We start from the raw sequence: 23930 nt of genomic DNA on the forward strand, positions 1-23930 counted from the left end.
CCAATTTATATTGGTATCCAACAAAATAAAAATTATCATTTTTAACAATCGCCAATATGATATTTAACAAATGATAATAGAGGAATCGTATGAGCAGAAAGGTAATCAAATAATAGAATAAAATTTTTTTCTTATCTACTGTATTTAATCGTTATAATAACAAATTGCCGAGTCGTAAATTACAACTCAAAAAAATAACAAAATTAACAAACAGAAATACAATCAAGAAGAAATTCGTTTATAACGAATCCCACCAAAATTAATTTAAAATTAAAGTTCGCTGTACTTTAAAAGTGGTTAATCCATTAACGCCCACAGGAAGATTTTTTAAGAGCTGAGTTCAAATTATACCGCGTAATGAATTCAAACGGAAAAAATTTAGAAACTAGTTTCCTATGTTTTCGAGAGTGCTTTTACCAATGGTGTCGATTAAAAATCTCGACGAAAACATTTGTCATCGAAAAATTAAAAATAAATAAAAAAGCTTCATTGTTCGATTGAATTTCTTTTCAAATAGATTTTTCGATCCCTTAATATTTTTTTACATGCCTAAAACTTTTTGATATCGCAGCCTCGATATCTAAAATAAATATTAGTACATTTTTCCTAACATGGAAATTTATTGTTTAAACAAAATGGCTGCCGATATGAAAATATTTTTCGGAAATTTTACGAATTTTTTTCTCGAAAACTATAGATTTTTGTAGAAATTTCCTAGGAACAAAATTATCTTAAAATTGAACAAAGAATATTCTCATAATTTTTTTAGAATGTTCCAAGAAAATTTTTGAATTGTTGAAAAGTCACGGATTCAAAATACCAAAATTCTATCAAAAAATTCTACAATAATTCTAGGATACTCTTTGACTAATTCTAAGACATTTTTATTCTTAAAAAATTTGTTTTAAAATATATAGTTATCGAGCAAAAAATTCACGTTGAGTAAATTTTAAGAATATTTTACACGAAAACTATATATTTTACAATAAATTCTCTAAGAACAAAAATATCAAAGAATATTCTAGAAATATTTCAGAATTTTCTCATACGATTTTTAAATTTTCAAATTCGTGACTTATCGAAAATTAACAAATTTTCTCGCACCATTCTAAAAAGATTTTGAGGGTATTCTTTGATCAATTTTAAGATAATTTTGTTTCTAGGCAATTTCTACTAAAATCTATAGTTTTCGAAAAAAAATTCGTAAAATTTCCAAAAACAATTTTCATATCGACCGCCATTTTGTTTAAACAATAAATTTTCATGTTCAAGCAAACTTACTTATATTTATTTTAGATATTGAGACCACGATATAAAGACGTTTTAGGCATATAAAAAAATGTTAAGAGATCGAAAAATCTATTTGAAAAAGAATTCAATTGAAAAAATAAGCTTGTTTAATTTTTTTTTTTTGATTCTTCGATGGCAAAACTTTCTTGTCGAGATTTTTAACTATCACTTTTGGAAAGAGCACCCTTGAAAACAGGGAACAGTGGTTCCTGAATTTTAGTTCAAATTCATTACGTGGTAATAATTTGAACTCAGGTTTTAAAAAATCGTAAATTTCCACAAAATTACATATTTTTTGGTTTTCATTTTCTAACAACTTTCCACCATAAATAAATAACTTAGATTGTATTCGTAAAGTCATAATTTTTCAAGTTATAAGAATAAAACATCCGAATTCAAGTAAAAAACTAATAATTAATTTTGGCAGTTGGCTTACAAAACTCAATCGTCGATTAAATTATCTTATTTCTCTTCGATATTAACATTACCTAAGAAAAGCGCTAGAGTAAAAATTCATTAAAAATAACTTGCTCCTATTACTTGCTTTTCGACGGATTAGTAAAATCTTCACTCTCAACTAAATTAATAGTAAAATACTGTGTGGTGGATAACATGAAAAAAGATATTTAGGAAATAGAAAAAACCCTCATGACCTTGCTTTGACTTTATCGAAAAGTCTTTGTATAGACGGAATCACAGCACCATTGCTCTGCCGAATGCGCTGCGTTTAAATTCATGTACAAATTGAACATAACATTGTCATCTTATAAGTCCATAATTTCTTTTCCATATCTTCATAAAATGTAACACTATATAGTGCATGGTTTGGACATAGTATATGTAAATATTTACATACGTATGACGTTAACGTATGCCTATATCTGATTTCCAGATTTATTTAAACTATAGGTTGTAGTCTATACATTGTTGTTTTTGTTGTTATTGCACACTTTCCTATCTACTTTTTTGTGTATAAACAAACAGTGAATTGATTTCAACAAAACGCTCATCATTTTATTATCTATAAGTTATAGTGCTCAACAATGTTTTTCAGTTACAAATAAAAATGATCCAGTTAAAAACTTATGATAATTAGAAAATCAATTGATTTAATTATCAAAATTGCAAATTGTTAAAACGGACGGGAATGGGTAAAATTCGATAAATAATCGCAATATTCTAGCGCTATCCTTATCTTAATAGCTAAAAACCTTAAAAACTAAACAAATTATACAATAGTACCATTTTTATTATATCGACTAAATGAAACGCATTAGCATAATTTTAAAATAATTATAAATAGTGACACTTACATATAGTTCACGCTAATGGTACTAGCATGTATCTTGTATTTTCCAATGTACTTAAAAACTAGTGGATAGGTAATTTATCAACACTGACCCAAGAGTAGCTACTAAGAAACGAAACGACAAAAGTTATATTCTACATCGAGCTTTACTTTTTAATGGCTACTCTTGTTTATATCGTTCTTCCTAATCTACTCACATTGGAAAAGACAAGACTAAGTCTAACTAATATCAAAAGATCCTTTTTTTCTCGGCATGTACATTCACTGTTATTAATTCAGTGACAATTGTACCACAATAAGAGAGAAAATTATATAATCTTTGGACAAATAATTGTATATTGCAACTTGACAGTCTTAAGATCGTTGAAAATACTTTATATGGCTTCGGTTTTCAATTGAAATACCCCAAAACTTTTTGACAACTAGAATTAAGAGAAAACTACTTAATTTTAAGAATTTTATCATTTTATAATCGATCAGATACATCCTAACTATATCTACAATTTAGAAAACAATTAGTAAGAATTGTCCAAATGCACACCGAGACCAATTCAAGTCTAAGTGTTTAAGTAGAAAAGTTTGAAAAGACAAGTTGCAAGATGCAACTGGCCTGTATACACTTTTACGTATTAGATTTTTCCAATTCTGCTTATTGTTTCGATTTCGATAAATTGTTTGTTTCATCAGCCATTTTCTTTTTTTATCATAATTCTTTTCACTTTTTTTTACTAAAATACCGTTTCATTTTCTCACAATCAATTGCGATTACATTTTTCAACTTTCACTTTATCTATATAACTATACATATGTATAATATCTCACACAAACATGCCGCTTTCGCGTATAATTTATTTTCTGTTCATCTTAGAGACGGCTATTATGGTTTTTTTATTTATTCGCGTATCACCTATAGATTTCTATTTCAGCCTTGACGTGTCTTAATTGATATCTCATCGATTATGAGTGATTCCTTCTACGACTCGGTTGATGAATTCGTCGTCAACCTAAATTGAGTTGATTTATCTAATCGAACACGAACATCGATAATTAAGATTGTAAGAGGTGGGTAAAGCAACTTTAGACAAAAGCACTTTTAAGAAAAGAATTAAAAAGTCAATATTTTTTAAATAAATATAGTACTCTAGAATAGTCGCTACGCTGACAGTAAAACTAGCTAGATAATTTTAATAAAAATTTTTTTACCCACTCACTTATGAATCTTTTATATATATTTTTGGCACTGTTACGTACTACAGTTCATTATTAATCGTAAGAATTTGACGGAACTAAAACGCATTCATGGAATGATATAATGCGACGCGTTAGCCCTCGCTGATGAAAGTATACAATACCATTTATAAATGGCGGATCTTTATTTGTAGCCGAGTATAACACATACATACATATATAGACGTACCTCGTGTCAATAAAATGCCGAGGGAATTGGACTCACGGATTTGTAACATAATTCGGGACGTTTTGACTCATCGATTGCATAGTAGATATTTGGACGAAGCAATTGAGATACCTCACAAGTTATTCGCAGTCGAATTTGCGTGATGACGTCAACTCATACATATCGATATAATTTATATTCGTATTGGTTCTCGTAAAAAGTTCCTCTAAAATTACATTTTTCTTTTTTTTTTTTTTTTTTCATCGTTGACGTTGTTTTTTTGTACTAGTTTCTTATTTGACATTTGTAACATCAATGGTCGTAGTTTGAATGGTTTTTGAATTCTAAGTATTCTCTCGTATGATGGGGCGTAACGTTGAAAAGTTTTTTTTCCATCCACAATAATTGTAATAAAAATAAAAAGATGTATCGCTCTATATGCACGTAGTCTAACCGTTAAAAATTCGACGGCGAAATTGTCCTCGTGAGGTTTACTTTTTGTGTAGCATGGACAGAAGATATCATAGGTACGTCATACTAGTGATATATAACTATACCAATAGTAGCAACAACAATTGTTAACCTTATAGAACATTTTGATTCTTTCTAAAAAAGTTCTCTCCCCTATTCCTCTATATAAAAAAAGAAATGACATACTATTCTCTCTCCGACGTATACATCCTTAGTAGTAAGTAGACTGGTATAACCCTGAATCTCCGAGAGGAGCAGGGTAACCCGTTATCAGCACGATGGGGACGTCGAGTTAGGTGACTGAGTTAGTTGTCTCGTTGGAAAGATCTTTTATTTGCCAATGGTAAAAATAATATCATTATATATTTGCGCGTAATTGTACGAATTAGGCCGTGGAGTGCGAGTCCTATCGTCTATATATAATGCGCGCCAATATCCTTCTTATCTTCTTTTTAAGCGGACGTTCGTAGCTAGCGCTTGTGCTTGCCTATAATTCTCCTGCAGTCTTGCCTAGTGGGAAGAGAGTACAATATTGTGTATACGTGTGTTGGTGCGCTCTTGCCATTTTTGCTGGCTGTTTGCAACGCGTTAGGAAGAGATAAAGAGAGGGAGAGGACAGTTCAATGTTAAAACTCACCCTTGCGACAATGAAAATAAAAAAAGACATGCACGTATAATTTTTCTGAATGTAAAATATAGGAGATCGAAATATCATACTCATTTGCGAGTTTAAAGCTGAGGTTTTCCCTCCCAGTTATAGTACGGCAACAAATTTTCGATAAGGTGAACGAAGCGTTCGCCGATTTGAAGTTCTTTGTCAATAGGAGAACGCGCGCGATCGCACTGTCTTCACCAAAATATGCGAAACACCGGTTTAATTACGTATGTCCAAGCGTGGCAGATGATCCATTGTCATTTTTGAGTGTAAATCAAGCGTGTTCTGAAAAAGCACTCGACGTGATGGAATATTTCGAGTGCGCCCGCGCATTCAAAAAGTTTGTGTCAGATATTTTATCCGAAGAATCCCGATACATCGATAGCGTTGAAAATATACTCGTGGATATCGACGGGCTGTTCAATGTAGACCACGATTTTCTCATCTATACTCTCGTGACACATATGTGTAAGTGTATTTTCATCGTATAAGAAGCCCATCACTGGCTAAGTTCACGACGGTAAAGTATTGGACTTGTAACGGAAATTGCACAATCCGCAGTGCTTCGAATTCTCGATCGCGACATAAAAAATCATGCAAGCAGATCTCTTTCATGAAGATCGAGAAACGATGTTACTCATATATAGTGAACTAATAAAAAATATAAGAAATGCGCACAAGTAATTTATTGTTAATTATCTACGAATTCTGTCATATATTTAAAGTATAAGTTTTAATTATCTGTATTTTTTGTATTTTTAAATTTATAATAAATCAGGGTTTTTTTGCATGCCTTAACAAGGCATCTCTCTCAAATAAATTTTTTTTTTATTTCGATCTCCTACATTTTACATTTATACAAATGGTGTTTATGCGTGTGCATGTTTGCCTTTTATTTTTGAGCGTTTATCGCCGCAAGATTAAGTTTTAACATTGTTTTTCTTTCTTTCTTTTTTCCTAACGCGCTGCAAACAGTCAGCGAAAATGGCGTGAGCACACTAATACACCTACGCTTAAATGTACTTTCCCCTCCCCCAATAAGCAAGACAGCAGAGGAACTAGAGAAGCAGAAACGGTAGCTACCAATGTGTATTGAAATTGATGTTAAATATGTTGTATGCATGTGTGTGTGTATGTGTTATTTTTTCGAGTGGTAAATAAAAAATGTCTACGGCAGCCAAATGACTCGCAGCTAATGATGTATGCTTCATGTCGGCTCATGTTCCAGCCATCTAACTCGGTGCGCGCCATTTTGCTGATAACGGTTTAATCCACTATACGTAAAGATCCCGGATGTTTCAGATACATCGGATAATAGCGGTCTACTTACGGCTATCATTTCCTCAAAACCGAAAAGCAAGAGAAAAAAGATACACGATATATATATATATATATATATATATATATATAATTCTGCACTAACTAATTGCTCGCCTATCATGGTTAAGGTCGAGACTTTAGAAGATATGTGGTGCGAGCTGCAGCTTCCATAACGAAACTGGCCGAGCGAAAACAGTGACTTGGCCCTTCTCTTTGCCACCGACGAGGAAGACATAAAGAGGCGCCGGCCCAGGAGTACTTTTCTCGCTGTTTTCCGAGGCTGCCAGCTTAGCTCGTTGACGTTCTGCTCTCGAAGCACTAACTGCCCGACGTGACGGTGAACCCAAAGGTAAACTTTTCGGTGGAGCACGGGGCCTCATCTCCTGTAGTTCCAACAACTCGGTAAACGTCTGCGAGGCTGAGCGTCCTGGCTCGTCTTCTAAAACGCTGTCCGGCGGACTGTTCAACATTTTCGCGTAACGAGAGTCTATGTCGTTACCATTGGCTGTATCTAGACCTAAGTAATTCGGATTGCAGAAGCCATATTGACTCTCGCGTAGATTCTAGCAACAGCAGAAAAACTTTATATCATTTAACATTTTCATAGGTGCGATATGTTTTATTTAAAGAGTTGTTCAACCAACCGTAGATGTAATCGAGTTTCGCAAACTACTCTTTTTAGGCTTAGGCCAATCGTCCTCGGCGAGTGGATCTCCAGGACTTCGTGCCTCGATACTCGCGTAGTCCGACGTAGCCTCGTCGGCTTCCTCGAGATCGGCGAAGCGCACAGACGTCGAGTGTGGCAACTTCGTACACGGTGTCTTGGGTGTTTGTACATCGTAGATGTGAGGATTGTAATTTTCACTGCGTAGTGGTTGACAAGCTTGATGCACACTCGCAAAGTCACTGTTCAAAAAGTCAAGGAATATTCTTTTTTTAAAACGAGATTACGATTCTTTAACCGTGAGATAGTAAGAAATGCGAACAAAGCATTTTGAATAAAAGAAATTATTTTGTTACTGAAAATACAAAGTTTCATGTAATATTTTTTCATATAAAAGTTAAATTTCAACGTATGCAGTTTTAGGTCAGCAGAAAGTTAGAATCAGTGATGTTACTCAAGGTAAATGATCTTCAAAATTCTCTATCCACCAAATAAACATTAATAGAGCGACATGCAACAGTGTGCCGCTTTTTCATATCGAGACGTGGCACAGCTTTTGTGAGAAAAATTTGAAATAACTCTTAATATTTCAAACATTTATGTATGTATTATAATTACACATGAACGCATAATATGTTTAACGTTTGCAAAAATATAAGAACCAAATGCTAGCCTCGCTATATTTTTGCTTATACTACTCCTCAAATAGATTTTACAAACATGCTCAAAATGAAAATATTAATAAATCACTGCATTACTCTCACCTCTTCTCTTCCTCTGGCACTTCGATCAGTTGACTGTTACATTTCTGTCTGATTTCTTCATCGTCGGTATCCTCATCCGGATCGACGAAAACGAGTCGCGCGGCCTCTACAGGTGTGAGCACAGGTGTCGGCAGAGTGAGCGAACGGAAGTTTGGTACAGAGACTGGCTCCCTTGTCATGCCTCCGGCGTAGCTACAACCACCGTAAGCATCATTGTTGAGCAACGGCTCGATCATGCTCGAACGTTGGACATCGTTAAAACGTTGTCGTCGACGCGCCAATGTGTTGGCGCTACGTGACTTGACCATGCCCGTGGCTGGTTCCACTACCTCGATGTCGACCTGCTGAAACGGATAATACGAGTTTGCCTGAGCGCAAACTCATGCTGCGTCAGCTCTCACTCTCATTTAGCCAATTAGTTTAAAGGGAAGGAGGGGTGGGGGATCACTGTTCGCATCTTCAATGACACACGTGAAACTTTTTTGTTTGTAGCTAGATTGTATTTATTAATTAATTTAATGAAAACAATACTCTCGAGTTTCTCTAATTTTGAAAAAGGGCCATTTGACTTTAATTGTAAAATTTGCTTACAAACTATAATGGGCAAGTGCAACGGCCATTCATGCAAAGTAAATACGTTCGCCGAATCAGTACTTGCCTATGAAAATTGCACACAGCACAACATAAAAAAATCAAAGTCTCGATGGATCTCACCTCCTGCGAGCCATCGAATTCGGTGTCGTCGTGAGTGCCGAGGACAGAGTAACTATACTTGATAGGATGGCTAAGTCTAGACAGGTTGATCTGCGATAACTTGGAAATCTCACGTAGAAAGCTAGGTCTAGTTGGCGTTGGCTCGCACGGCGAATTTCGACCGTAGCCGTAACTCTTAACACGCTGATTTCTAATGCGAGGCCTGCAACTGACAGTGTTGCCATTCCCATTACCGTTTCCGTCGATGCCATTGCCACGGATGAGTAGTTCCGAGACTGCCAGCGCGACGCTTTCAGCGCGAGGTTGTGGTTTAGGGCCTGTTACACTTAGCTTCTCCCACGTTTCCGTTCCTGCAATTATGGATGAGATGTAGGATAGGCTGCTTTCGGACACTTGCGGCAACTTGATTGTAATGTCCTTGCATATTTATGACCAGCGGTTTCGCAATGTTCGCTCTTGGCAATAGTTCAAAAAATTAACGGTTGGATCGTCCTCATAAAAGTCATGATGGTCATTTGTCTCTTTTAAAAAACGACTTATTTTCAAATTCAATTATCGGACTCAAATTCATCTATAAATATACAAAACCTGCCAATAATAAATAGCATAATTTTTAAAAACTGTTCTAATGAAGATATTGTCATGAAACTTTTTTCACCTAAAAATACTTCGAATAAGTTTAAATTGTCATGTTTTCCAGTTTAAAAATTATGAATATACACCTCAGAAAGTCACTGTTAATATAACATTTTAGTTATTGAAAAGATTTAGCGCCGTATACAACTGTAAAGGTCAGAGTGAACGAAAATAATTTTTTTGTTTTGAAAGGAGAGATTATTTTAATATTTTTTAATGTTTAAAAAGTACTTTTACGATAAATTATATAACATTTTTTTAACGAAATTAAAAAAACTACATTTTTAAAAATGAAAGAATGATTTTATTGGAAAAAATACTTTTCTCGAAGTACGCATTTGAACCAATAAAATAAGCTCCTTAAATATGATTTTCATTCACTCTGATTTTCAAAGTCGCATACAACGCTATTTTTCAATAAAAGAAACGTTGACACTAAATTTTTTGGGCGTATATTTAAATTTTTAAATTCACAACCTTAAAAGTGAAAGTTTATTTCGAATACTTCAAGATAAGAAAAGTTTCATGACGATGTCTTGATTAGAATGGTTTTTACAAATCAACAAATAAAACTTTCAATTTTCATGGTTTAACATTGGCTAGTGATGTCAATGCTTTTGAAGATGTGAAAAACTCAAAGGGAATATCGACTAACCGAAATGAAACCTCCAGAGCTCGTTCGTAGGCGAGCCGTTGCTCTCGCCACCGAATATAAGCATACAGCTTGGCAGTCTACAAGCGGCATGTCCATGCAAAGGTCCAGGACCAGGTTTATTTCTAAGTAAGGCCCACGAAGAACCTTTGGCGTCCCAGCGCCAGCAGTCGCTTCGTTCCTGTAGATCCGTCATGCCGCCGTAAATGTACATTGCGTCACCGTGTAACACTGCTGAGTGCTTGTGTCGTGCTGGTGGCCCAGAGTCACACGACGACAGCAGGTGCCACGATTCTGTCTCTATTTGGTTGGTTTTCGTAAATTCAACACTGATTTAGTATGTGTGGATTTTAGTTACTAATTGATGCTATTAATTTAGTTCATTGCTCCGACTTTGTTGTAATTATGGGTGGTTAATTGAGTAATTCATTTTAACAATAGTTTCGTAAGTACTTTAATTCATTGTTTTCTCTGCTGGATTATTAAGTAATACAAATTAAGCTTGGTAAAAAAGGAAATTTGGGAATTGAAAGGGTCTGGTGTTTTGTTGAATAACAAAAGGGAATGCAATTAGAAGGCCTGAATTCGAAATGAGGTCGTTTACATTACTAATTAAAATCATGCAAGGTAAAGTAGAACGTTATTATTTTTTTATTTCATGAAGACGACTGTTTTAACAGGATAAAATTTCCTTTCTCGGAAGCATCATACGCAAAAGTGGAAATAAGAAAGTGAAAAATAAGCGAGTAAATATAGAAAAATGAATAAAGCATAAAAAAATATATAACGTGGTCACTTGCTATTACAGTCACGCTCAAACTTTCAATGGAAATGTGGCAGGTGTTGATTTTCGATTGAAATTACAGTATCATGAAGGCGTAAAATGTCTCACCGAAATGAAAAGCCCATAGCTCGGACGAGCTACCTCTTAAATCCTGATAGCCGCCATATATCAGCATCTGTCCGCGGTGCACAAGTGCGCTATGGCCACGACGACCTCTAGGAACTGCGCATCCTTTCTGTGCTCTTATTTTTTTCCACGCGTTCGTCTGGAAAAATAGACACGAGGCGAAAAGTTACTCATATAAACCTTTTCGATGTATATTCTTTATTTTTTTCTTTTCTTTCTTCGTACTTTAACCGAATAGCACCAGAGCGGGGTTTCGGTGCCAGCAGAGAATCCTAATTCACCACCGAAGACGTAAAGACAGTCCTTGTGGGCAACAGCACTGTGCTCTTGAAGCGCCGGTGGACGTTCCCCCGAGGGATGCAGCTCTTCCCATCTGCTCTCCGCTGCAATAAAAAATGAATGGTAATCCGGCAACCGATGAACTACGGCGTATGGAAGATCAGACAGACGACAGATTAAAGAGATTCTAGGAGGCAATTTAAATTTTACTTTTGTATCCGGGCTCTTGTATCCTCTTTATGAAATAACACGAGAGATCTGGTTTATGCATCTTATAGGATTTGTCTTCGAGTGAAAAGGATTTGATTATTTAATTTTCTGCAGCATTAAAAATTTGCCGTCATAAAAATAACAATATCAGTCTCCAACTTCAAAAAGAAATTTTTCTACCTCATAAAACGAATTCTGGTTGAATGAAAAAAAAAAAAACCAATATCGGTCAGTTTTATCACAGCTTTCAATACCCTGTACACGTCAAAGGCTTTCAGAAAACTCATGGTAAAAAAACCGTCAGATAACTTGGGCACACAATCTTCGAGCTGCAAGTCGCATCAAGGTAAGAAGTTAACGTCAGCTCGAAGTATATAACAGTTGCAAGCGTGGTAGCCGAGGCTGAAAATTGCCAGAAACAAGTGGAGAACGTGCTCAGCAACAAAAGCCAACACAGTGTCGAGTCACACTTTCGGTATTTGCTGGCGCTTGCACCGAGATAAGGCAGCGCTCGACTCGTCGTCGTCGGCGAAAAACTACTGAACCATGAGTGGGCTTGTCTCGTTTCCCGTGAGATTCAACCGATTCAATTCTTGTAGACACCGTACACTAGCAAACTTTGATGGGCTATTTCTTATTTCATCGCATTGTTTCAACTTTTTTCATGCTGTTCTTTCAAAATTTTATGTGACGTTCTTTAAAAGTGACATTCACTCATTATTTTGACTTATATTCTCACTTTGTCCATTATCAATTTTCGATTTTTTTTCGGCCTTCATTATTACTGACTATTTTTGGAAATGACTTGACACGTGGGGGTCAAGAGTTGTTAAAACTAAAATGCTTGATAACATGACTTTCAAACAGAAGGTCTCTTGTCCTGAAGACTTTGAGTGCTCAATTTTACGGCAGGGTTCTTAGATTATAAAAAAAGTATGTATGGCTTTCTCATTTTTAAAAATGTTTCCAACACATTTACATAAGAATTTCGTGTTTTACTAGTGATTGTTGAATAAGTTGTTGTGATTAACGAGATTACCAAACGTACATTCATTGAAAAATGTCATTGACTAAAGTACTTATTGCACAGTATAACAATTATTTCAAGCTGCAATTTTAATTTTCTACTTCCCCTTGAGATACTTCAGCAAGATGTTCCGTATTGGACGTCTAAACCGTTACACTCCAAGTAGTGCGCGTACTTACATTGAAAATCGCGGGATGCCTATTTCCGGGATAATTTATTCAATAAAACATGATCACAGAGTAAAGAGTTACGAGTTAACACGAAGCAAGAGAAAGAAATTGCGGGAGTCGGGTTCATTTGGATTTTTTACGCTTCTTGGCGCAGGCGCACACGTGCCCGCGCTTATTTCTTCGGCCCCTGGCATTGCGGCCGCGTTGTGGGTTACGGGATTTCGGGCAGTAGCCACAATTGCCAGTGCAATGAGTGCAATCGCAGCAAGCAGGCCGCGTCATGTCGATTATGTGATATTGACCGTCCGCTCGACGCTCTATCAGGCCAAACTCCTCGAAGCGCTTGAGGATCAGGGGCAACTGCGAAATAATGAGGCATCGTCAGATTTACTTGCTGACTGTATTCTGTTTGACTGCGATTTCTCTCTCCATTGCGCTATACATATATTTAGTCGAAATTGGAATTGAGAAGAAGAGAAGAAGCGATTTGCATATAGCGCCTGTATCTTTCAAGTATATATCTATTATCCATACCACAACATTAGATTTCAAATAGAAATGCTCATACAATTAATAACCTCCCTCTCTGAACTACGTTCATAGAATCATTTGTGGCAACAGCGCATTGATTTCAAGTACCAATGCAATAAAAGTGAAATAATCAAATTTTATATGAATAAAATTTTCAATTCAGTTGATGTGATCAAGATAACATTTGATTTTATATATTCCATATACAGCAAATGTAATATTACCTGAGCTTTGATAGCTTTCCTCAACCTTCTTCGATCCTCGATAACATATTTTAAAATTTTTTTCTCTGTCACATTGTTCAGTTTTTTCATCGCTTTAACCACTGATGGAACATTCAAATTTTGGGACTTCCGATTTTTTCTCATTGTTCTTTAAAAGAAATTTCACAAATGAGAGTTCAGTTAAATTGGTGAAAACAACAAAAACATAACCTGTACGGTGTATGTATTAAAAAGCGTTATTCGCGTCACTCGATAAAAGTCGACCCATTCATTCAACTTGTTCGTGTCGCATATAGCTTAAGCGATCTTGCAATTTTTCTCTTCCGCGAATACCCAATTCATATTGCGAGCAACAACAGCATGCGATTTTATTTTGACAACATTTTAGCCTCGAGTGACAGAATGCAATCACCGTTCACACTGACACCGCGTTTGTAAAGCTCTTTTTTTTTTGGTTGACGTTGCATGATCGCAAGAGTATTATCAACTTTGTCATATCGTTAAATGCTTGTGTTTTTTTCCTTATTTTACCTTTAAATTCTATTTTCAATTGTAAAAAAGTTAAAATAATCTATATAGAACGCGCGCGAGCAATGGAATTTATAAAAATTGCTCCAACTCAATATTTCAAACTAACGTTTCGGCGATCAATAACAGCGAACGTGTTTGCATTCATATTCAATGGAATAAATTGGTGACCCGGCAAAGAGGCATCGTTTTTGTTCCTGCTAATATAAACGTTTCATAAAAATTCAGTATTCACGAAAACAATGCATGTTTTAGCTCTGATTACGTTTTACTTTTGTTTCTTCCCCTCATCGGCAAAACATATCAATGATGCATCATTTCATTCCACTCTCTCTCTCTCTTCGTGTCTACAGCAATTCAACGTAAATAAGATTAGCCTAACCAAACTGTTACGGGAGACAAAATGCACGAAAATGATTTCGTCGATCTAACGAACAACATATCTTGGCAATCTTCGAGGACCAGAGGTTTTCCGAATGTATCTACACGTTCAACCTCTCAACGAATACCATATGCCTCCTCCCCTTATAATCATTTTCTCTCTTGGGGCTCCCTCGCATGCGAATAAATCACCACGTCTCGTACGAAAAATAAATATGTCGACGGAAATCTTTCGGCCGTTCGTAATAAGCCAAGTATATTGGATTATCTTGCAAGGAAAGTTATTCTGGTTCTCCAATAAAAAGTGGTAAAAAATTATTGCAGCTGATACCGCGCCTCTGTCGCTGTCATTCGCTCTTCCGAAATGTATAATAGAGCATTCAACCTGATGTATTGGATAATTATGCGGGAAAAAGAAAATTTCTGTTTCATTTGATATGCATAACCATACACTCGCAGCCGGATGCTCATTCCATCATTTCTGACTAATCTCGACTGCAATACCATGTAAATGAGGATGCATAAACCATCACGATGCGGAATGCAGAACTTGAAAGGAATATGCTGCAGGAATAAATCATATTGCACCGACTATTTGCATAAATTAACGGCGCCGAAAAAAGTATGTGCATTTAAAAAGAAAAAATTAAAAAATTTATTAAAATTCATTTAAAAACAAAATTGAATTGCGTTAAAAACAGCATAAAGATCTGAACGAATAAAGCTCATCAAAGTCTTGCTCCGCGAACAATCAACAAAACTTTAGCGCTTTCCTGTGACGAGCTTATAAATAAACTTACCAGTGCTTAGCCTAGTGCTCGGCCAGCCATGAATATGCAAAATATACTTACCAAGACTGTAACGCCAGAGATCCTTGAGCGGAAGATTGCCATTACGACCGCCGAGCAAGTAGACGTGTCCAGCGAGTAGAGTAGCACTGTGCTTACTTCTGGAGGGTGGCGCAGGTCCGTTTTCTACTCCGGCCGCCGTCACCGAGCTCCACATCGTTTACAGTCTGCGCTGTAACGGAAATTGCAATCAATCTTACGTAAAGTCGATCGATTTACACGACGACGCAAAGTCTCAGTACATGTAAACGTAGTTGCGTAACAATACAGCTTAGCCTGCATGCTTTTCGTGCCTTGGAATAGCGTCGCGACGTGTTTAATTATTAGAGGGGCAAATTCAATTTCAGCAATATGACTCTCTTGCACAGCGACGCTCACGTGCGCGCGCGCGCGCCTGATCTGATTAGATCTGCAAGTTTTCCATTGTCCACAAGAAGTTAGCTCATAAACGCGCACTTGACTTTTGGTGATTGCTTATTTAGTTTGATGTTTTTACAAGAATTTTTCAAATTTAAGAAACCACAATATTCGCTGATAAGTAATTTTGTCCTTTGTAGCTATGAAGATGCTGTGTCTCGAAGGAATTCCAGTAAACACCAACAGTTGGAATTGCAGCGAGCAGAGACAGATAGAATTTTTCTCAGCGAGAAAAACATTCCACAACCAATCCGAACGATAAGCTACTATATATTATTCTCAAACCCGGTCTCTATCGCTCTGTCTTCTTAGCCCTCTTGAAAACGTAGTACTTTAATCAGAGAACGCCACGTACGGTATATAAGAGCAAAGACAAGCACGCGCGCTCACCAGATATAATTAAGAAAGAACGGAGCATGAGAGACGGCGCCGCGGTGGCGAATGAGTTTTCACTCGAGTGCTCGCGCAAGAAACCTTATTCAAGGTAGCCTGCTCTTGCCATTCAGTTCACGACGCTACCCGAGATTGAGGTATGTATTATTCTCGACCACCAAGATTCGTGCGAGGATTACCTCCCTCTTTTTTTTTCTAACCATCGCTAATTGCTTCACTTTCTTGCGAGCAGACGTGCGTGCACGCGTCGTCGTGCTCGCTTAGCCACCACTTTATGCTCATGCGTGTTTTCTTTTTGTGGCTTCAGAGCTCATTTTTATAGAGAGAAACGACCCTCGGTGAGCAACGTGATGCACCGCTGCATGAGAAAAATTACACAATTGCGGGCTTGAGCCCTTTAAGTAAGTTAATATCGTGAAAGTAAATATTGTCTTTTGGCGACACGACACTGCGCTAACTGCTTGTTGGTGAGCAACGATCGCATAGACGCCAATTGCGTGAAGCTAACAAGTTATGTGTGCATGCTCGCGGCTCATGTTTCACTATAAATTGGCTAAAGTTTGCGAAGGGGCTCACACGTCGTCAGTTTCATCCTGCGGTCATGAGTGAGCTTGATAAATAACACTCCTATAAATAATTGCTCGAGAGCTTTAGCGCAACACTCGCCAAATCCCTAATTACCCTGTCACATTTAATTTGTCGTCTTGAAATCAGATTAAGATTTTTATATCAGCTACTTTCAACTGGAATTGATTACAATTTATTCTTGAGACTGTATGTTTACTTTTGCGATTGGTTAATGCGTCACGGCTGACCAAACTTGACTTTTACTACTTGATCTCCGCCATTGATCATGTCGTAAAAAAATAAAATACGATTCATAACTACATTTCAACTTTCGATCACGAAAGAGACATGTAATGGAATAGGAAACGCTCGGTAAATAAGTGAACAAACACGACACGTAAATCCACTCCAAATACGAATGCGTGTACATTATAATATATATACTCGTAAATGTAGTAACATCCATCTTGGGCGCGCGTTATGCCGTAACGAATACATCCCGTACTGGAGACAGCCGTAAGCTCGTGCAAAAGCACAAACTCGGAGACGTCAGACTAGTCGCGAAAGCTCAAGTGGTCGAGAGCATTACTTACGACTCATCGGCGAGCGCGCTTCTTCGTACGTGTTTGTCGAAGCGCAAACCTTTCGTATGCTGTAAGCTCGGGGTGTGCGAACTCTTGCGCGCGCTTAGAAAAAGAAGATGAGAGTGAAAGCTCGAAAACGACGGATAAACCTCTCTTTTTCCCTCCCTCCCTCCCTCTCTCTCTCTCTCTCTCTCTCTCTCTCTCGCTGGAATGGCTTAGTAAGTTTATATTGATATTTCACGTGCAACTTTTCATTTCGGACACATGAGGATTCATTTTGAAGTTTGCCGTAGGATTTTCAACGAGTCGAGTCTTTCGAATAGACTTCATGGAATAAATGTAATTTTGATGGCGAGTTCGAAAGTTTGCCATGTTGAGAAATGTAATACAGAGATTGATAATATTACTATCACATCAAAAGACAGATGAATTCGATCAGATACACAGCCGGATACCGCAACAAGTAGTACAAACAGAATATGGTAGGACAGAAGTCCGGATCTCACACTGTATTTATTGTTGAAAAAGTTTTACAAAGCTGCGATGAAAGTTCGTGAGATAAAATAAAATACGGAAAAAAGAAATAATAATACATCAGAATACGTCAGCGGCACGTTTGACCCACGACGAAAAGGTTTAATAAGAGACGGAAAAATAAGGTCGAGCTGCGTACTCTGTGGGTCTTTGCACGCGCGTAAGCCCCGCGGCCGTAGACACTCAAGAGAGAGCGAAGCAGCAGCAGCAGCAGTAGCAGCAGCCCTAGCTATCCTCCTCCCTCGCAACACACACACCTGTCCTCTTTGCCACTCCTGTGAATACGTTATAAGAGAGAGGGAGGTTATTTAATAGGTTTACCCGACTCGCTCTCATACTGGCAGTAAAGTTTTCTATCTCGTTAAAGGCGCCGCGACTGCTGACCCACATGCCGCACACCGGAGAACCGAGTATTCAGGTATATAACACCGATTAATCGCAGCTTTAAGCGTCCTACGTGCTGTGGCTTTCTCTACCTCGATTGTAAGCGTATTTGTATAAACGTAGGTATACTCGCGATGAAGAGAGAACGCTGAGAGCGCGCCAAACAGAATGAGGCGACTTGCTTTTGCATAGTAACACGGAAACGAAGAAAAAAGAAACACCACCCGAACAGGTCTTCTTTTCATAGCTAGCTGCAGTCGTCGCGAGAATTTTGATTAAAATTTTTCGCGCTCGCACGGCATCTGAGAGGGAAACTTGTTTTTAGTGGGCAAAAGAAATACCTAGTGCCGTTGCGAGCGAATATTTTTTAGGTCAGATGTGAAGTTTTGAAGGATTGCCTTTTTCTTTTTATCCGCGTGATACGACGTGAAATCAAGTGCCTATGAAACTGCGGTAAATGCGAATCATTACAGCCTTAAATTTTCGAAATAATTTTGCAAGGACAAAATAGATGCATCTCTCGCATTGAAAATATTACTAATTTTGTCGAGATATAACTCAAGTTTGAAAGCATTAATTTTTAATAATTTATCACCCGTGAGAGATCTCGTAAACGATTGTAGAACAAAACCGACGGAGTTGCCAGGAAATAGCAGCATTTCAAATATTTGGTATGTCGAATTGCAGCAGACACTCTGGTACAGTTGTGCGATAACTAGGTTGGAAATTACGTCAATCACAACCAATATTGTACCAGTACTTTCGACTTCTCTCTTTCGGTCATACAGGAAATTGATTAATTCGCAAAAAACTATTCAGATATTATATTTCTATATCTTTGCAATAGGGTAATGGTTAAAGGAGAAAATCTTCACTTTACTTCTACCTAGAATAATTTCTTTAATTTTTTCAGATCCTAATTATATAACATAAGAGAAACATTCAATTTGTAAGAATCGAAAGAAAACCTCAAAGGTTACGTTTGAATCACATTCTCAAACTTTCAACTACACAACGTGCCACGTATAAGCTTGGACTTTTCTTTATCAGAGATTAAGTAAATTAAGTGCAACGATTCGGAACATGCAAGCCACTGCAAAGTGCTAAAAATTTAAGTAAACCCGTATTACTAATCATATACCTATGATAGATGATGAAAATATGAAAATTAATAAAGACAATAAAGACATGAGTATATTGAAAAATATTTTATTATTGAATATAGCTATGAAAAGATTACGTGATCTTATAACTCCGATGTTAACAAGAAAAAAATATAGCGTACTTGAAGAAAGTGTAGGCGAAAATTTATGAGCTGATAACATGCAACTGACCTTACATCATTCATACTTTTCGTGAATATGCTCTACACATGTTTCAGGCTTACTTTATCGTCAAATCTCACACGATTATATCCCGTAAATTAATGTCGTAGCTGCATACACGAATACTTTGTGCACGCGCTCCAAAAAATAATAACAAATGTCATTTACAAAGACAAAGAATTATGAACATAATAATGTACGCGCATGGAACAAACGAGTACATACCAAGCACAAATAATGCATTCATTAAAAGTCAGCGGCGTGTTAAAGCAAGCATTCCCCGCGCGAAATTCCTTGAGTGCGCGTTGATATAGTCGAGGGAGCAACGCATCCAGTTGCATAGGAGGCCTATTATAATAACGAAAGAGAAAGACTTTGTAGGTACATCAAAAGGCAAAAAAAAAAGATACACGCAAGAGCATTTTCCCGTGAGTCTGGTTGCGCGCGCGCACATCCCCGTATAGCGCGACACGCGACATTTTAGTCGCGTCCCCTCCTTGTTTTGCACGAGATAATGCGCGATCATAGAGATGTGTGTGTGTGTGTGCGTGTGCGCGTGTGTGTTGACGGGGGAGAGACGACGACGGCGAAACAGCCCTCCGCGGTTTTAACACCGATTGCCAAGAGTGTTGTAGTACGTAGTGATGGTGGTAGTGCCTTTAGGGGTGCCTCCGGCAGGATAGACGTTATCGACTTTTTAAACATCGGCGCGGGAAGCAAGTGTACATCCGCAGCATTTGCATCTTGTCCCGGGAAAGGCAGGATTTGTTGCGCAAGGAATTTCAATGTGCGGCTGTACGCACAGCAGCGCCTATAATCGAATTCGAGAATAAATTTCCCTTAGGACGATCGGGAAAAAGAATCGTTTCTTCGTTGCTGTCACTTGAATATCGGCTTATCGCTTTGGTCATTTTCGGACGGCCGACTCCCCGATCTCTCTATAGTCTATCTTTCTCTTCGTCTTTTTTCTATTGAAATCGCCGGATAATACTGCCACTGGTTTTCAATGTTGGGATGGGGTGGACTATTCGATTGACAAAATTCAATTTAGTGAGAAAATCGACAGAATAGAATTCTACAGTGTAAAAAATTTTTACGATAACGAATTATAATTCATTATTATTTATCTTGATTTTATCGTGCGTCTTTTCGACGATTAGTAAATATACGTCTCGGAAGATATTAGATATTAAATGTATCAGCTGATATTGGCATGAAATTCTCCGTGATATATTCTTTGTAAACTTATGTAAATGTGTTTTGAGGTGAATGAGAAAGTACAGTTGTGATAAAATTTCATCACCGATTTTTTATTATCACTGTATCTATCTATGCTTACCTCGATAAAAATAATTATGACTGGACAATGTAAAACCCAGATATATTCCTAGCTATACTTCACCTCTATGATTTACAATGATAGCAACGATTTCAACAAAATTAATCAAAAGCATAAATAACTCATAATCTATCGTAATACATTTCAGCGTATAGCACTATAGGAGCGATAAAATAAATAAGATTTGCGCGTTAGTTCAAGAAAAAAAGGGCCACAAGTGTGCGATAAGCAGCGCTCGGTAGAACGATAAATCCAGACAGGCAGTAATCGCGAGACGTCAATCGATCAGCGTCTGCGAGAATCAACACACACAGCCATTATTCCCAGCGCAGCAGCAGTTATAAATATCCGAAAGTCCTAAAAGGGGACTAACGAACAAACTTATGCAGAAGCTAAGCCATCAATATTAATGAAGCGCCTCATTGTTTCGTCGATAGGTTCAGGACTGGGGGAGGCAAAAAGAATTCCCGGAGGATAGCCGTAGAATTGTGTCACGTGGCCAAGTGTAATTATTAATATGTGCAAGCCGCCGAGAGAGAAAGAGAGCCTGCAATAACGAAGATGCGTGGTTGGTCCGCTTCAATAATAAATCCCGTTACACGGCGAAATCAAACGCAGCGGCTTGCCGAGAGAGAAAGAGAGAGAAAGAGGAAGGGATACGGCCGCGCGAGAGGGTGAAAGGACGCGTAAAGGGGGAGAAATTAAGAGCGCGCCGACGAGAGGGAGAGTAAAAGAATTTTTTTCAAAATGGAGAGCAGTTTTGTACGCGTTCTCTCACTCTCTCTCTCTCTCCCTCTCTTTCGAGTACTACTGGGGGGGGGGGGGGGGGGACTCCGCTAGAGCGTGGTTATCGCAAATCTGTTTTGTCCGCTCTTTGTACTGGGGTGGTAAACTTTTTTCCGTTTTCTCTTTGTATCTGTTTGATTGTTGGCTGCCGGATATAATGGCTATGTTGCCATTATTTCAAGTGCTTACGCCATTTCATTCTCATGATTTCCAAGCGTTCTAGCAATTTTTTTTCAATTATTGATTCCACAATTGAAACAGCTCTTGTGTAAAGGTGGTAATATGCAATCAAGTCAGTCATGATTAACAGCTAAATCTGGACCAATAATAATTACGTTGACAATAGTAGATAAACGTATAATTAGAAATAATTGATCGAAGTTGGTGTTTATTAATTCAGGTGAATCAAGAGAAAAATTATTATTAATTCACAGTTGAATTTCTACTCTAGATGTCAAAATTATTCATTGTTGCAAAATATTCTGGCTCATTCAAGATAAGTTATTAATAAATTTGTGACAATAAATTATCTATGCAGTGCAATTTTGAGCATGCCTAAATGACTTAATTCTCCAAACTTCTGGTAATAAGTAATAATCATTCAAGACAAAGAATCAAAATATATACATATAAATGTAAATAAAAGAGAAAAATTTTCGATATGTATATAAATGATCAGCATTTTACTGTACCATAAATGATAATTACAGTAACGTATACGAACAAATCATGCCATTGAAATTTGTAACGAATATAAGTTTATTTGTGTCAGTAGTTTGAACCGCTATAATTCGAAGATAACTCCTCATTCATTAAAAGTTCACGTTTATTAAAGTACCAAACCACAAGAGTTTCCCAGAATCACCTTGGGAAGCGAGTAGCATGGGAGCTTCATTGAGTATTCAATTCGACGGAAAGCACCCAATTGCAAAGATAAAACAACTGGAGGGAAACGAATGAAAAGCGGGCGAATATGAAAAAAAGTGTTGCAAAGCCAAAACACTTGCAACTCATGTGAGAGAAAAATTATACAAAGGGAAGAGAGAATTGAACGTGCAAACAAAAAAATTGAAACGCGAAACCGGAGCGAACGCTAGAAAACAAAGCTATGTTTACTCATCGTATGAATTCGAGAGGTGCTCTTTCATTATTTCTAAAGAGAATGAAAACAGATGGTTTTTTTAAGGACAACCTAAGTATTATTTAGCCAGATACTCACATTTCTCTAATTAACATTTTCTCATTCATAGATGTGTCATTTGTTTGATAATGAGCTAAGCGGATCTCGAAGCCCTTTGTGAATTTCAATAGATATTCAAATCGCATTAAATTCAGGTGAGTTGTCTCGTTAGAATTACGTGCAACAATGACATCAAAACAGAATGGAACTTTATTCCTCAAAATGATCATTACGAATTATCAATTACCTTCATCAAAACTACCAAATTAATATTTCGCGAACTAGTACTACAAAGTAAATGCAACAAAGGAAAGCATCACTAATATAGAAAGGAACTCTCGTACTCCCTTTTTGCCGGCTTGAAAAGAAACTTTTTGGTAGTTGGTAAAAGGCTTTTCTCATATAATCGGTTTAAAAAATTCGATTCCCAGCACTCTCCCTCTCTCTCTCTCTCTCTCTCTCTCTTTCTCTACCTCAATTTCACCTAGAAGTCTTCTTTCCATTTCTGCAAGCGAAGAACAAAAGATCTCATGAAAGAAAAATTGCACAAGTACGGGGAAGGAAAATAGAAAAGAAATCAATGTGATCATGGAAGGCAAAAAAAAAACATATTGGAGAGAGTGAAGTGATGACAGTAGATAATAGTGTCGTATATACAGATTCCGAAAATAGAAATTGAAACATTGAAGTCTTCGATTGGCTGTGGATATAGAATATATTTCGCCATTAGCCTTCTCTGTTTTGCTCGTGCACTCAGTTACAGATCATTGCTAAGTTATCAGAAATGAAATATATGCGGAGATGCTGTGACGAGGGAGAAGAGAAAGAGAAAAGACCTACGAGAGAGAGAGAGAGAGAGCGTCTGCAGAGAAGAAAGTATAGACACATATACAGGAATGTCGACATCGAGGCAGAAAGCACGCGATCCGCAGAGACAGTGTCGTGCGTTCAGAGCGTGTAGTTGCGCGTGCAGAAGGGCAATAAAAAGCAAAGCGATTGGCGGTAGTCGGAAGTCGCAGGTTACTTACGTGGTGTCGTTTGGTGGACCGAGGGTGGCGTTGCAGTGTCAAAGCTACAACAACAGTTGCGCCAGCGACCACATTCTGACTAGCAGCGGCAACGGGGCATTGCACTGCTAGTCGGTATTGCCCAGCTGCTGACTGATTGTGTGTATACCGTGGGATCTTGACACACTCGGCAAGCGAGCCTCGAAACGCTACGCTGTGCTGTTTACGGGCGCTCCCGCGTCCTCGGGCGCACTGTACATTCAAGGTATAGAGCCGCAGCAGCAGCTCGTGCAGTGGCAGTAGCAGCAGCAGCAGCAGCAGCTCCGGGTCACAGAGCAGCGCACGAGCAACAGCGAGGGAAGCTCGCGTGCGTGCGCATCGAGGCCTCGACGCACGCGCGCCACCTTGCAACCACCCCCTCTCGGTCCACCCACA

The 23930-nt window shown here is 37.6% G+C and overlaps 1 protein-coding gene across 5 annotated transcripts; it reads right to left on the minus strand.

Moving 5' to 3' along the window:
* Window positions 1-149: 149 nt before the first annotated feature.
* LOC131671824 (uncharacterized) lies at window positions 150-23815 on the minus strand. 5 transcript variants are annotated; one of them, XM_058948568.1, is made up of 9 exons: window positions 23517-23815; window positions 14983-15146; window positions 11007-11164; window positions 10764-10920; window positions 9875-10171; window positions 8584-8933; window positions 7870-8237; window positions 7086-7347; window positions 150-7004 (listed from the first exon to the last, which is right to left on the minus strand). In XM_058948568.1, exons 2-9 carry the CDS (start codon window positions 15134-15136, stop codon window positions 6579-6581), a joined length of 2172 nt encoding a protein of 723 aa, XP_058804551.1. In that variant the 5' UTR covers window positions 15137-15146; window positions 23517-23815; the 3' UTR covers window positions 150-6578. The 5 variants fall into 5 exon arrangements, with proteins under 5 accessions (XP_058804551.1, XP_058804553.1, XP_058804552.1 ...); XM_058948570.1 differs by having other exon boundaries at window positions 7870-8210; window positions 14983-15151; XM_058948569.1 differs by having other exon boundaries at window positions 7870-8213; window positions 14983-15151.
* Window positions 23816-23930: the final 115 nt, after the last annotated feature.

This window comes from Phymastichus coffea, unplaced genomic scaffold, assembly GCF_024137745.1.
Source record: "Phymastichus coffea isolate CEN01 unplaced genomic scaffold, Cenicafe_Pcof_1.1 PCOF00136, whole genome shotgun sequence".
In the NCBI taxonomy this organism is placed as follows: domain Eukaryota; kingdom Metazoa; phylum Arthropoda; class Insecta; order Hymenoptera; family Eulophidae; genus Phymastichus; species Phymastichus coffea.

Excerpts from the sequence above, each read along its gene's own strand:
- LOC131671824 (XM_058948568.1), bottom strand. The coding sequence starts at position 15,136 with ATGTGGAGCTCGGTGACGGCGGCCGGAGTAGAAAACGGACCTGCGCCA. Across the intron at positions 10,921-11,006 it reads TCTGGTGCTATTCGGTTAAA|ACGAACGCGTGGAAAAAAAT; the intron begins GTACGAAGAAAG and ends CTATTTTTCCAG. Across the intron at positions 10,172-10,763 it reads GCTATGGGCTTTTCATTTCG|AGACAGAATCGTGGCACCTG; the intron begins GTGAGACATTTT and ends CCAACCAAATAG.